This window comes from Trichosurus vulpecula, chromosome 9 (assembly GCF_011100635.1).
Source record: "Trichosurus vulpecula isolate mTriVul1 chromosome 9, mTriVul1.pri, whole genome shotgun sequence".
NCBI classification, from domain to species: domain Eukaryota; kingdom Metazoa; phylum Chordata; class Mammalia; order Diprotodontia; family Phalangeridae; genus Trichosurus; species Trichosurus vulpecula.
Genome location: NC_050581.1, coordinates 186391650 through 186407172, shown reverse-complemented (window position 1 = coordinate 186407172; position 15523 = coordinate 186391650). Strand labels below are relative to the sequence as shown.

Below are 15523 nucleotides of genomic sequence, written 5' to 3'. Positions count from 1 at the left end.
AATTCAATGTTTTTGACACTGTCTGTGCCAGTCTAAGCCGTAGACGAACAGAAACCCCTTCTGTGGCACCCCCAGCACCCACAAGGCGGCTTGCTCCAATTCGGAACAGCTCTGGTGTTTAGAAAGCGTTTCCTTACGTCGAACTGAACTCTGCAGAATAACACTCACAGTAGCTGACATTTATGTAGCGCTTGCTACGTGAGGCGCCGCGCCAAGCGCTTTACGAGTGTGATCTCATCCGCTCCTCGCCGTGACCCCGCGAGGCAGGTGCTGTTATCAGCACACATTTTACAGATGAGAATACTGAGGCAGGTAGACAAAGGTCACACAACTACCACGCGTCAAAAGCCCTATTTGAACCCCGGCCTTCCTGACTCCAAGGCCAGCCCTCTGTCGGTCACACCGTGCTGACTTCTCATGGACGTCCCCATTTCACAGATCTTCCGGAAGCCTTTTTTGTCTGTTTAATCATGCGCTCGTTTGTTTCTGGCTTCACCTGCTGTTTCTTTGAGATCTCGTTGGACATGAGCTTTGCCGAATCTAAGACTTTGATGGCACTTTCGTCCTCCAAGATGTTCCCTTCTGAGGATGACAGGGTTTCCAGAATCTTGCTTTCTATGTCGTGCAGCTGTTTCTTGTTGGCGGCAGACTGGAGAATCAGAGCATTCCTCTCTTCTTCTAATTCTGGTCTAACAAAGGAGAAGCATTTTCTTTAGGAAGTCAGTTCTGGCCATCAAACATGCAGTTTCTCACAACTTTCATAAACTTAGAGGATTAAGGAAACATAATAAAGGGAAAACTGATCTGGAGAAGACGGCAGATCAGAGGCCACTCACCTGAACTCTCCCAACATTCCCCTCCAAACAACTTAAAAACAATGCCTCAAATCACATTTGAGAGCAGCAGAGCCAACAAAGGGCAGGGTGAGATATTTTTCCAGCCTAAGAAAACTTAGGAGGGTGACAGATGGAGTCTATAACCCCAGGGCAGAGACCTATCTGGAGCCCACACACAGCAGCAGCAACAGAGCGAGCTCTCAGAACAGACACAGTAAGGGAGCCGGACACCTTTGCAGAGAGAGATTACAGGGCGACATTTGCTGGCACTGGCACTGATTGGCAACTCTAGTGCTCATACACAATGCTGGGTGGCAGTTCTGAGATAGAGAGGCATGCTGGAGGTCAGTCACAAGGGAGCAGGGGCCCTGGTCATGAGCACTAGTGATTGTGGCAATAGGGGACCAGATGCCTTTCCTGGGTAAAGACCAGAGTATAGACCAAGAGAGCAGTGACCACACCTTTCCCAGCATCACACTACCTTGGAAGCACCAAAAACTTGCAGATCCCCAGAACTATCTAGCTCTGAAAACAGAAGCACAAAAAAGCCTGAAGCTTGGGACAGTGGCCTCCCTACCCCTAGAGTAGCAGAGCCCAACTTTAACATAAAGATCAAAGTTAAGAAATAGGCAGGGAAAATGAGCAAAAAACAACAACAAAGAAGAACTTGAGCACAAATAGTTACTTTGTGGCAGGGAAGACCAAGATACAAACTCAGAAAAAGACAATGTGACAACAGCCAGAAACAAAGCCTCAAAGAAAAATGCTAGTTGGATCCAAGCCCAGTAAGAATTCATAGAAGAGTTAAAGAAAGAGATAGGAGTGGTAGGGGAAGAACTGGGAAAAGAATTGAGAACAATGCAAGAAAATTATGAAAAGAGAATTAATAGTTTGGTAAAAGAGGTACAAAAAACACCAAAGGAAATAACACCTTAAAAAACAGAATTGGCCAAATGTGAAAAGAGGTACAAAGCTCACTGAAGAAAATTAATTCCTTAAAAATTAGAATTGGGCAAGTGGAAGCTAATAACTCCATGAGACATCAAAAAACAATAAGGCAAAGCAAAAACAATGAAAAAATAGAATAAACATGAAATATCTCATCAGAAAATAGACCAGAGAGATAATTTAAGAATTATAAACTACCTGAAAGTCATGACCAAAGACAGAACCTAGGCATCATATGTCAAGAAATTATCAAGGAAAAATGCCCCAATATATTAGATCCAGAGGGTAAAATAGAAATTGAAAGAATCTACTGATCACCTCCTGAAAGAGATCCCAAAATAAAACTCTCAGAAATATTCTAGCCAAATTCCAGAGCTGCCAGATCAAAGAGAAAATACTTCAAGAAGCCAGAAAGAAATAATTCAAATATTGTGGAGCCACAGTCAGAATCACACAAGATTTAGCAGCTTCCATGTCAAAGGACCAGAGGGCTTGGAATGTGATATTCCAGAAAGCAAAAAAGGTAGGATTACAACCAAGAATAACCTACCCAATAAAACTGGATATAATCCGTCGGCGGGAGGGGAGCAGGAGAGGGGGGCGAAATGAACATTTAATGAAACAGAGGACTTTCAGATTCCTAATGAAAAGACTAGAGCTAAACAGAAAATTTGACATTCAAACACAAGACTCAAGAAAAGCATAAAAAGGCTAACATGAAAGAGTAATCATAAGGGTCTTAGTAAAGTTAAATTGCTTACATTCCTATATGGGAAGATGATACATGTAACCCTTAAGAACTTTATCATTATTAGGCAAGTTTAGAGGAGCTTACATAGAGGGCAGGAGTGTGAGCTGATTATGTTGGAATGATCACCAAAAACTGAAGCGATGAAAATAGGGATGCACTGGGAGAATGGAGTAGGGAGAGGTAGAATGGAGAGATTTTCTCATATAAAAGAGCTACACAAAGAAGACCTTTTACAATGGAAAGGAAAATGGGGGAGGGTGGTGGGCAATGTTTGAACAATACTGTCATCATAATTGGTTCAAAGAGGGAAATATATATGCATATATACATATACATATACACACATTCAGTTGGGTATAGAAATCTATCTTATCCAATAGGGAAGTAAGAGGGGAGGGGATAAGAGAAAGTGGGGAGAGTAACAAAAGGAAGGACAGATTAAGAGAGGAAGTGATTAGAAGCAAAATAGATTTTTGAGCAGGGACACAATAAAATAGAGAAGAAGTAATAGAAGAAAATGGGATGGAGAGGAAGATGCAGTTAGTAATCATAACTGTGAATGTGAATGGGATGAGCGCACCCATAAAATAGAAGCAGAGAGCAGGTTAGATAGACCAGAATCCACCAATATGTTGTTTATAAAAGACACACAAACAGAAATACATACACAGAGTTGAAAATAAAGGACTGGAGCAGAATCTATCATGCTTCAGCTGAACTAAAAAAAGGCAGGAGCAGAAGTCATGATCTCAGACAAAGCAAAAGCAAAAATAGCCCTAATTAAAAGTGATAATCAGGGAAACTACATTTTACTAAAAGGTACCATAGACAATGAAGTAGTATCAAAAATTTTACAGCAAGTTTCTCTGATAAAGGCCTCATTTCTCAAATATATAGGGAACTGAGTTAAATTTATAAAAATAAGGGCCATTCCCCAATTGATAAATGGTCAATGGATATAAACAGGCAGTTTTCAGAAGAAATTAAAGCTATCTATAGTTATATGAAAAAAATGCCCTAAATGCCTATTGATTAGAGAAAGGCAGATTTTGTTTTGTTTTTTGAGGGGGGAAGGCAGGGCAATTGGGGTTACATGACTTGCCCAAGGTCACACAGTTAATAAGTGTGTCAAGTGTCTGAGGCTGAATTTGAACTCAGGTCCTCCTGACTCCAGGGCCAGTGCTCTACTCACTGCGCCACCTAGCTGCCCCATAATAAAGGCAAATTAAAATAACTCTGAGGTACCACCTCACACCTTTCCAAAATGACAAATGCTGGAGGGGATGTGGAAAAATAGGCACACTCATGAACTGTTAGTGGAGCACTAAACGGGTCCAACCATTCCAGAGAACAATCTGGAACTACGCGTGTTTATAGCGGCTCTTTTTGTAGTGTCAAAGAATTGGAAATCCAGGGGATGTTCATCAACTGGGGAATGGCTGAGCAAGGTGTGGTATATGCCTGTGATGGAGTACTATTGTGCTATCAGAAATGACAAGGGGTGGAGTGGTTTCAGAAAACGTGGCAAACCCTACGTGAACTGATGCAAAGTGAAGTGAGGAGAACCGGGAGATCACTGTGCACAGGAACAGCAATGTTGTAATGATGATCCACTGTGAAAAACGTGGCTATTCTGATCAAAACAATGATCCAAGACAGTTCCAAAGCACCCATGATGACAAATGCTATCTACCTCCAGAGAGAGGTTGCAGTGCAAAATGAAGCAGATTTTTTTTCCCGTTATTTTTCTTGCTTATTTTGCTAACATGGCTACTGTGGCAATATGTTTTGGATGAGTTCACTTGTATAATCGACATCATATTGCTTGCCTTTTTGAGGGTGAGGAGGGACTGAAGGGAGGGAGAGAATTAGGAACTCAAAACTTTTTTAAAAATGAATGCTAAAAGTAAATAGATAATACATTTGATTTTTAAAAAGTAAAATAAATGTCACAGGTGATGGCAGATTCCCGTCTACCCTGGTAGTCTATCCCAGGTATCAAAAATCTTACTTACACAAAAAGGGGTTTTTATTTATTTTCCTAAAAAAAATCCCCACTCTTCCATTTTAAGCTCCTTAGTTTTCATTCTTTGTTTTTTTTGGTTTTGTTTTGTTTTGTTTTTGGAGGGGGGAAGGCAGGGCAATTGGGGTTAGGTGACTTGCCCAAGGTCACACAGCTAGTAAGTGTGTCAAGGGTCAGAGGCCGGATTTGAACTCAGGTCCTCCTGACTCCAAGGCCAGTGCTCTATTCAGTGTGCCACCTAGCTGCCCCCTTAGTTTTCACTCTAGTTGTCAGTGGGAACAGCTCTATTATATACTGCCCAAGACTGAGAACACTTATATTTCAGTGGTATATGAGATACACATATTACATCATGTCAAGGCCCAAATTATGTTTCCTAAAACACACCTATATGGAGTGAAAGCCGAACAGAGTTAACACCTGTATTAGCTTTTAAAGAATATGTAAAGGATAAGGAAATTATGTAAATTATGCAGAAATACAAAATATGACGAAACTACCCCAAAATGCATAGCTATAGGTTAACGGCCTTCTAGAATTTACAACCTCTCTGGCTGCATCTAAGAAAGCACCTACCTCTCCTTCGCGACCACGATACCTAGCAATTGGTCTTCAAGTCCTTCCGGTGTTATCATGAAATTGAGCAGAGAAACCTTTGTGGCCAGCTCAGGCATATAGTGCGGATTTCTCAGTTTTGTGGTGATGTAGAATTTGAAATCAAAGGAATACTCAATGATGACTTCTCCGAGTCTGATGCAATCAATGCCTCCTGATGTTTCAAAAAACAAGAAAGAACAGCTCAAACTGGTTGGTGTGGCTCCCCTTCCTTGAAGGTCCTATTGGTGTTTCCCTAATGACTCTAAAGTGCTTTTAATGGCTAACAAAGATGGAGATTGAGTTTAATAATCAGAGAAAATAAAGTTGGATCAGTCAACCAACAAGCATTTATTACTATGTACCAAGCACTGTGCTAGGCTTTAGGAGACAGAGCAAGGATGAAGTCGAGCAGTATGGCTCATTCTGGGGGTGGACATCCTTTTGCGGACACCCTCTAGATCAGATTTTTTTTTGAAGGACTTTTCCTTCTTGCCCTCTACCCCCAGCAAGAAATCCGAATAGTTTGCAGAAGATACTTAAAGATGGCAGGTACACTAGACTTTGACAGTGAAGACTATCCTGCTTGACTGGGGAGGGCACAGAGAAAAGGAAAGGCCAATCCAACCATGACCCAAAATTAACCCTGTTGTTCATACCTTGGGATTGTGTTCCCTAAACATATGATACCCCTGACTCCCTATCCCATGCCTAATCTAATGGGTAAGCCATCCAAGATGGCAGCAACGAATGAAGCAGTGCCTGGTCTTTCCTCGCTCACTCCTTATTGGTTAGCCCCAAATTTTCATTCACAAGCGACAATCTGACATCAACCCCTTCAGAGTCGGTAAAGTCAAAGACCTATGATTTCATCAGTGTGAGAATTTGCTCCATAATAATCTATTAATAATTTACAGTTTTAAGGAATTACCTGAGGCTCAAAGGGGATATGAAGTCACAAGGTGCAGGCCCTCATCTCCCCTCACACCTGGACTATTGCAATAGCCAACAGGGTGTCGGCTGGTCTTCCCACCCCAAGTCTGTCCTTACTCTAGTCTTTCCTCCACAGCTATCACATCACTCCCCTACTCAATACATTACGGTGCATCCCCAGCACCTTTAGGATCAAATACAAAATCCTTTGCTTCCTCCTCCATTCTGACTACTCGTGGCTTCCTTGAAGTCCCAACTAAAATCCCACCTTCTACAAGAAGCCTTCCCTAGCCCCTCTTAGCCTTCCCGCTATTAACTACTTCCTGTTTATCCCGTATAGACCTTGTCACCACAGAGTTGTTTGCGTATTGTCTCCCCCATTAAACTGTAAGCTCCTTGAGGACAAGGACTGCCTTAGCATCTTTTTGTATCACCAGCACTTAGCATGGTGTCTGGTATACTACATAGCTTAATAAATGTTTATTGAACTGAAATTGAATTGTAGGTACTAGGACTACAAAGACAAAAATTAAACCACTCCCCTTCTTAAGGGGGTTACATTCTATGGGGCAGAAAACAAGTCATTATCTAAGCATCTGTTGTTGTTGTAGAGTCACTTCAGTCATGGCTGACTCTTCGTGACCCTGTGGACCTCTGTCCATGGGGTTTTCTTGGCAAAGATACTGGAGTGGTTTGGCATTTCCTTCGGCTGCTCATTTTGCAGATAAGGAAACTGAGGCAAAGAGAAGTTAAGTGACTTGCCCAGAGTCATACGGTTAGGAAATTTCTGAAGCTGGATTTGACTCAGCTCTCCTGACTCCAAGCCCAGCACTCTACCCACTGTGCCACCTAGCTGCCCCTATGTGTATATATATAAATATACATATCATATATATATATATATCATAATATATATATAAATACACATACACATATATACACACATGGGGCAGCTAGGTGGCACAATATATGTACATACAGATGTATACGCATCTATATGGAGGAAGAATATATACAAGCTAATTTAGGGAGGGAAGACACTAGCAATTGGGGAGTGGAGGGCAGGGTTAAGAAAGGGCTTTATGTAGAAGGCAGTACTTGAGCAGAGTCCTAAAGGAAATGAGAAATTACGTGAGGTACAGGCAGAGATACGAGCACTGCAGAAATGGGGAGTGACTAGCGTCATGGAGGGCCACGTGCGTGGAAGAGCAAGGCGGCCAGCTGTTCTGGACCTTAGAGTATGGGAAGGGGACAGACTCACACCAGAATTCAGAGAGCTATTTCTTTTCATTCTGCAAAGACAATTTGGCTTGTTAATTATTAGTTTTTCTAAGTCAGCAGCTTTCAAACGGCCAAATGAGAGTATGTATATAAACCTTAGGAATATAAAGATATGACTCATTATTATTATCACTACTACTACTATCACTATGATTTTCCTTTTCTACCTTGTTTAAAAGTTTGTCTAAGCAGTAAGGGCTCCAAAGACGGGTCCAACTCTTCCCCAACATTTTCTAAAAGAAGCGGGGTACCAAACTGAATGCAATTTTCCAACGTCCTCATGTAGTCTGAATCTGAGAGCTTAATCACGCTTAGTTGGTTTTCCTTCTCAGAGTTCTTAATCCACTTGTTGGCTTGCCCCTGGGGGTCGATCATTAGAGGCCTGAAAAAGAGAAGGAAGAAAAGCAAAGGGAGTCTATGATTCAAATTGCTTTGTAATTTGGGTGTTGCTGAGATAAAGTACTCTCAGACACAGACTACTTACTGGCTCAACTAGAGAGAGAGAAAAGACAGGGGGAAAGGTTTGGAAAACACATCACGGCTAAAAATATGAATTGAAAAGTAACATGATGGGAAATATTTAGGGGGCAGGGAGGGACAACAACAAAAAGAGGCTTGTCTTGCTTGTATTTTCCTCTGAGGTAAAATCACAAATTCAATGAAAATTTACTTGGACTTTAATTGAGAAGGCCTACAATTGAGACCTATTTAGGAATTTAAAAAGTGCCTTTAAAAGGAAAGGAAGAAAGAGCCAATAAAGCAGCGCTAAAGTCTTGCACGAGAAGCTTTGTACATGAGAGGCACAGGCGATGTGTTCATCCCTGTTACTAACTGGAGAAAGGTGCTTCAGAAGAGAAAGAAAGATCTAAGAAGTGAACAACCAGTTGTGAAGACAGTGTTTGAGAAATGAGATTAGATTTCTGCACCACAATCTGAAACACAGGAATGACAGGCTCCCGGCCAGGAAGGGAGTATACCTAACAAGGCATGGTAAGAATATGTTTGTCTCAAGTCTTAATAATCTAATTAAAAGGATATTCAACTGCGAAAGAAGAAGAAAGAAAATATAAACTCCCCAAGCTAAACACATACGCCATAGCTACAGTGTAGAAAGAAGAAAAGTCAGTGGAGACACCCACACATTCATAGGAGACAACATGCAAGAAAGGGAGGAGTAAAAGCATTGTGGCCTCAAACATTTATATACCGAACAAAGTACTGGTAACAAATAAGATGAACTAGACCACATTTCTTTCTTTGTGAGATTATTAAAGCTTCTAAGAATCCTATGTGATGATAATGTTTGCTGTGAACATCCTTCACTTACAGATACCATCTGGATGGAAGGACTACTTCATTGAGGAAAGCACTTTCCTAAATGTGTCCCAGGGTCATCAATTCCAAGATAAAACTGCAGACCCTTTGAGGGTGGTCTTCAGGTTATATCACCCCTATTCTATCACGAGAGGGAGAATGGTGGAGTGAATGGATAGAGTGAATGGACTCCAGATGCCCTAAGTTCAAGCCTTGCCTCTGACCTATAACAGCTCTGTGACCCTGGATAAGTCACCCATCTAGTCCTCTGGACAACCCTCTTAGACCATAATTGCAGAAGGGTTGCCCATCTGCACTGGCAGAAAGTATTTGCACATCCGGAGTTGCCAATGTGATGAAATCACATACCAGCACCAAAAATTCAAATCTGACATTGGCATTACTAGGGAAAAGGTCTGGAGAAAAAAAAGTGCAGTATTCTTTAGAGTCTGGGATTAAACATGTAGGAAGAATAATCATTTTCACTGGTTCTTACCAACGCCTGGAATTGCTAACAATCACACCATTGTCTATAGAGAATGTATCCGTTGGTAGTCCAGCAATATTCCAGGCTCTGATCTTGATTGGATCACCCAGAGTCTTACTCAGGGAGAACTCTTCGGAGCAAGGGATTTCTTTTTCCTGTAAGAAATACAAGGCAATATAGAGTTCTGATTTCTTTCACACTGCAGTTGGAAAGTTTAATTACAGTACCAGTGTGGTCCTCCAAATTTGCAGTCCTCACATAGAATCACACTGTGGGATGTCTAGAACTCTATGCCAGACAAAAATAATCTCTGGGAGGTCCCACCAAGCTGAAAGATATGGGGCCTAGATATGAGGACACCTGTCATCTGAGGACTAGCTTCAGGGGCTAGAGAGGCTTGACACTAAAAGGCCGGCCAATACAAAAACTCATTTAGGGTGTGGGGGAGGTGTGAGCTGGAAAGGACCTCAGAGACCATCTCACCCTGTCACTTTGCAAAGAGGAAACTGAGGTCAGTGAAGGAGACATAATTGGTCAAAATCATGCAACCAGAAAATGGCAGAGCCCAGGATTAAGACCAAATCTTCTGACTCTAAAGCCAGTGCTTTCCTCCCCATACCCAAGGGGCCGACGCTGACGAAATCATGAATCTTCTGAAATATGGACAGATCATTTTAATTGCCTTTAGCAAGTATTAGCATTTAACAATACAAAAATATTATTACATGTGCAAATACAGCAGTGGATCTGTGATCTCAATGATGCGGGCATTTCCTTCAGTGATGCAAATGGCGACCCATCCTGGCCTGCCCATCCCATGCTGTAGCCCATGACTTTTCAAAGAGCTCGATCAGAGGGCCAACCAACAAGCTGGTAGCCTTTATCATGCTTGCTGTCCATTCTTCGTGATGTAATAAAAAGAGCCAGTAGTGTCTACAATCCCCTGTCTAACTTTACTAACTCTGGCCTTGAGCAAGTCCCCAAATTCCTCAGCAGCAGCAGATGAGAGAGATCAGATGAGAGAGCTCCTACGGTCCATTCCAGATCTAAATGGATGACCCTGCCTAGCCAGCCCTCTTTTCTCCCTTGAGACATTTCCCTGATAATATCTTGTAATTCTATTCCATTATTAACTCCTAAATAAATAAATTAGTGGATGGATGAACAGATGGATAGATAAATGAATTAATGAGTAAGTAGATAAATGACCAAAAACAAAGATTGAAAGGATCTGAATGAAAACTTGAGTTTATAAAGGAAAAACAGATGATTATTTTTCAGTAACTTCAGTATTTCTATCATCCAGATACCATCCTTCCCCCACAAAGTATCTAAAAAAATAGGCGACAATGCTCCAATGAGGTAAAAGACAGAAAGAAATGTCCCATCTATACCAAAATTATATCAAAAACATGCACAGAATATTTTGTGAGAGCAAAAACAAGACTAGAAACCAAGTGGGTGCTTGTCTATCAAGAGTGGCTGAACCGCTTGTGCAATATGTGGCTGTTCGGTTATTCTTCAATCATGTCTGACTCTTTGTGACCCCACTTGGGGTTTTCTTGGCAGAGACACTGGCGCGGTTTGCCATTTCCTTCTCCAGCTCATTTTACAGATGAGGAAACTGAGGCACACAGAGTTAAGCAACTTGCCCAGGGTCACACAGCTAGTAAGTGTCTAAGGCCGGACTTGAACTCAGGGAGATGAGTCTTCCTGACTCCAGGCCCAGCGCTCTATCCACTGCACCACCACACTGCCCAGGGAATATGTGGTAGATAACAGAAGTAACAGAATATTATTGTGAGGAAACACTATATGTGAGGAAATCAAAGAAATATGGGAAGATTTATATCAACTGATACAGGGAGAGAAAAGCAGAACTAGGAAATCAATGTATGCAATGACTACAAAAATAGAAATGAAAACATTAAAAGGCCGCTAAATTATCATAATAAATGCCCTGAGTAACCTTGGTCCCAGAGAACAGAGGATGAAATGGGGAAGCGAGGGGCCGTGGAATGGAATGGTGCATGAACCGTCAGGTTGGGTCACTCCGTTGGTCAGTTTGCTAAGCTTTTATATATTTGTTCTGAGGGAAGGCTTAGCATCAGGGGAAGTTTTGGGGCTGGGGGAGAGGGAAGTAGCATGTAGAGAATATCCATAAAACTTTAAATAAAAAAGACTGTATCATGTGCTTAGTGACAAAAGGAGCGTCGGAATCTTCTGAAACAAAACGTATGAAGGATCCATCCATTACCTTACACAGCCTGCTCCAGTCCTTTGTACATTCATGCCGGAAGCCTGCGGTGAAAGCACCCAGGTAGGCAATGACTCCTGCTGATACCAAAACATCTCCTGTCAGGTTGTCGTACGTGCTTTGAAGGTCATCTGCTGCTTGAGACCACCTGTGAGCAACCAAAGACAAAAAAAGACTGGAGACAGGAAACAGCAGCCAAGCATAGACTTGGCAAAGGCCAAGGGTACCCTGGAAAGATCCCCAGACTGAGGGGCCACAAGGAGACATGGATTCTAGTCTCGTCTCTGTCCCTGATGAGCTGGGCCATCTTGAGCAAATCACTTAGACTCTCTGGATCTCAGCTTTGTCTTTAAAATGAGTGGAGGAGAGGATCCCCAAATTATCTTCTAGCTCAAAAATTAGGACATGTGGAGGATAACTCCTACATTTGATGACTAGAATACCGTGTACTTAATCTAAGATTTCTTAATCCTTCAATCCTTCAAAATCCTTTCATTACTAGAGGTCAGACTTTCCTTTTATTTCATGGTAACATTCTCCAGATTCTCCAGGTATTTGAACATTGTCCCCCACAACATTAAAATAATTACAAAACCATCTAATTTATAGTATACCTTACTGTCAAAGACCTAGGGAAATCAGGTAACATTATGAGAAGAGTTTTGAGTGTGGAGTCGTCAGACCTTTGTTCGAATCCAGGCTCAGACATTAGTATTTGTGACTCTGGACAGGTCACTTAACCTTAGTGGGCCTCAGTTTCCCCATCTGTGAAACGATGAGGCTGGATTAGATGATGTCTACAGTATCGTCTGACTCTAGATCTATGGTCTTGTGATCGTACAGCAAAATTTGACAAATATTAACTGTGTGTCGGCTGTGTACAAGGCCCTGGTAGATGGTGACGTAAGGAAGAGAACTTCTTTTGAATGCATAATTCTAATGCATGAAACCCAAATTCCAATGTTGGCAGGATACCTAAAAAAATAGCCAAAAATGACCAAAAAAAGAGGTGCTGTTGAAAGACATTCTTAACGATATTGTCTGTAACTGCAAAACAAACTAGGAACAACCTAAATGTCCTACAATAGGAGACTAGTTAAATAAACTTCAGAACATTACAGGATCAGTTCATCACTTAGCAAGCATCTATTGAGCACCTACTTTAAGCACACTGCCTAGGAGCGTCAGAATTCAAAGACACGAGCGAGCAAATACCAAGTCAACAGAAGGTGATGGGGGAGAGGGGCATTGGCATCTACAGGGATTCTGAAAGACAGAGGTCAGGAAGGAGTCTATGACAGGCCTGGGAGGGGAGCCAATGCAAAGACAGGAGATGGAGTGGTCTGTCTGACAAACACCAAAGGCCAGTGAGGCTGGACTTCAACATTCTTGTAGAGGAATGATGTGGAACAGGACGGGAAAGATAGATCAGGCCCAGGTCGTGAAGGGGTTCAAATGCCAAATGGAGGAAGCCACTGGAGTTAGTTTGTAGGGGAGAGATGTGGTCAGATTTGTACTCTAGGAAAGTCAGTTTGGCATATATGTGAAGTAAAGATGCAAGAGGGGAGGGAGGCAGGCAGGGAGGCAGAAGACCAGTTAGAAGCTTACTGTAATAATTGAGGCAGGAGGTAAAGAGGCTCTGAACAATAGTGATGATTGCGTGAAGGCCAAGCCACTGATTGGACAGATGTGACAACAGTAGAGATGACAACTGAGTATGTGGCGAGTGTAGCTGAAGACGTAGTTGTAGTTGGGGACACTGGAAAGATGGTGGTGCCCTCAATAGAAACGGTTGGAAGCCCAAAGAGGGGTGAGTCTGGAGTTTAGAGTGAGGAAGGTGGAGAGACCAAGTTCAACTGTGGACATGTTGAATTTAGGATACCTGTGGGACATCCAGTTTTGAATGTCATGGAGGCCACTGACAACGCGGGCCTGAAGCTAAGGCTGGATGTATAGATCTGGCCATCATCAGCAGACCGATGAGGAGCTGATGAGGTCACCAAGAGAGGATGTAGAGAGAGAAGGGGACCCAGGACAGAGCTTTGGGGGACACGCTCAGACAAGTAGTCTGTAGTAGATGATACTTCAGCAAAGGAGATAAAGAAAGAATAGTCACATGTAGGAGAAGAACCAAGAGAAAGCAATTTCATGAAAATCCAGGGAGGAGAGAGAATAGAGAAGAAGGGGTTCTACAGTGTCGGAGGCTGGGGAGAAGTGACGTCAAATAAGGCCTGAGAAAAGGCCGTCGGATTTGGCAATTAAGGATCTTCCCAATTGTTCCCTTCCCCCCAAGACTCTACTACCACCAGTGCCTTCCCTCTGAGATTATCTCCCACTCAGGAGTGTGCTGGCTTAACAACCAGATTGGGGGGAGGGGGAATTTACAAGAAATACTTAATTTTAAGTTTATTAACATTTTCCACATCACTTTCTTATGGCTAGACAATAAAAAAAGACCCACAATAAATCAAGCCTTGATTTGCCAATTTTCAAGGTGTAAATGCTCACACTGAAAAATTCAGAACTGTTAATTAACAAATCAGCAATGAACACACCTTCCTGTAAGCAGTGTGAACTAACTCCAGCACAGCCTGTTCCCCTTCACCCTTGTTTGTGCGTAGTGGTAGCGTCCACAGTCTAGAGAGAGAGGTCCTGGAGGGCAGGCCTGTGCGTTTTGTTTTTTGCCTTTCTCTGTATCTCCCATCATTCAGCACAATGCCTGACACACAGCAAACACTTAATAAATGCTCTAATGACTTTGGGAAGTCGGTTCAGGAAAGCAATGGAGTCAGAAGCCAGATTGTGGAGGGTTTAGAAGAGAGTGAGAGAAGAAGGAGGAGAAACAACAGTAGACAACTTTTTAAGGCGTTTGGCTGAGAAAGGGAGAGAGAGCAGAGCAGAGCAGAGCTTTGGGGGATGGGAGGGTCCAGGGAAGGCGTTTCAAGGATGGGGTTCTTGGCATTTTTGTTACAGACCTTGTTTTTTCTCCACCCAGTCCACCGATCAGTTTGGATGCTCTCTCCAACTTCTTTGCACAGAGCTCCACCTGATCTTCCAGGCGGACTTTTTCCTCAGTCTTTTCACGGAAGGTCTGTTGTAAATTGGCCAGACGATCCTCCACAGCCTTGAGCTCTGCTCTCTTCTGATTGAGAAGGTTCATCGTCTCTCCCAGCGACTTCTGAGCTTCAGCTAGACGGGCTTTCTTGGGAGCAACCACCTAGGTGGAAAGAATTTGGTGCAAAGTCCAGTTACTTGCAACATACACAATTCTCAAGGAGCTCACGAACCTTCCCATGGTGGGTAACTTAACCCTCTGGGCAAATCAATGACATAGAACTTTTTCATGCTACTAAGGGGGAAAAACATTCTTAAAGTGATACTTCAGGGCAGCAAAAATGATCTAAAAAAACTTTAGAAAATGTGGCAAGGAGAATACCAGACATATTTTTAGACACATTTGTTTTGATGCCGCATGTTTGTTGCAAAATTTCGTTTTTCTTCTTTTAAATTGGGGTGATGGGAAGGGACAAGGAAGGAAGGAAGGAAGGAGAGAAGGAAGGAGGGAAGGAGAAAAAGAGGGAAGGAAGGAAGGAGGGAAGGAAGGAAATCATTGAACCATTTTTCAAATCAGTAAGAAGACCAAAAAGAATCGAAGACAAGTAGTGTGGTTTTAAAAGTTTTTGTTCAGTCGTGTCTGACTCTTCATAACCCCATTTAGGGTTTTCTTGGCAAAGTTACTAGAGTGGTTTTCACTCCTTTTTCCAGCTCATTTTACAGATGAGGAAACTGAAGCAAACAAGGTTAAGTGACTTGCCGAGGGTCACACAGCTAGTAAGTGTCTGAGGCCAGATTTGAACTCAGGTCTTCCTGACACCAGGCCTGCTCTATCCACTGTGCCACCTAGCTGACCCACAAACGTTTTTTCTGCTTGTTTCGGCCTGGTTTTGAACCAGGGACTTCCCACACATTTAGTGTCATGATTATCAAGTTCACCTAAGAAACTGTGTTTTAAAAGAAAACCAGCCATCCACAATAGAGATTCACTCCCCATTCCATGAACAATTACTCTTTTTCTGTTCTACTGCACATATGAAATGCC

General features: G+C 42.4%; 1 protein-coding gene across 1 annotated transcript in view; it reads right to left on the bottom strand.

Annotated features, from left to right (window-relative positions):
- The window catches only part of DNAH12 (dynein axonemal heavy chain 12), a 151200-nt gene that overhangs the window by 29309 nt on the left and 106368 nt on the right, over nt 1-15523 (bottom strand). Inside the window, 6 exon segments of the mRNA XM_036739678.1 lie at nt 497-689; nt 5135-5327; nt 7534-7748; nt 9177-9322; nt 11425-11572; nt 14400-14641. Of these exon segments, the coding sequence (XP_036595573.1) occupies nt 497-689; nt 5135-5327; nt 7534-7748; nt 9177-9322; nt 11425-11572; nt 14400-14641 (1137 nt within the window).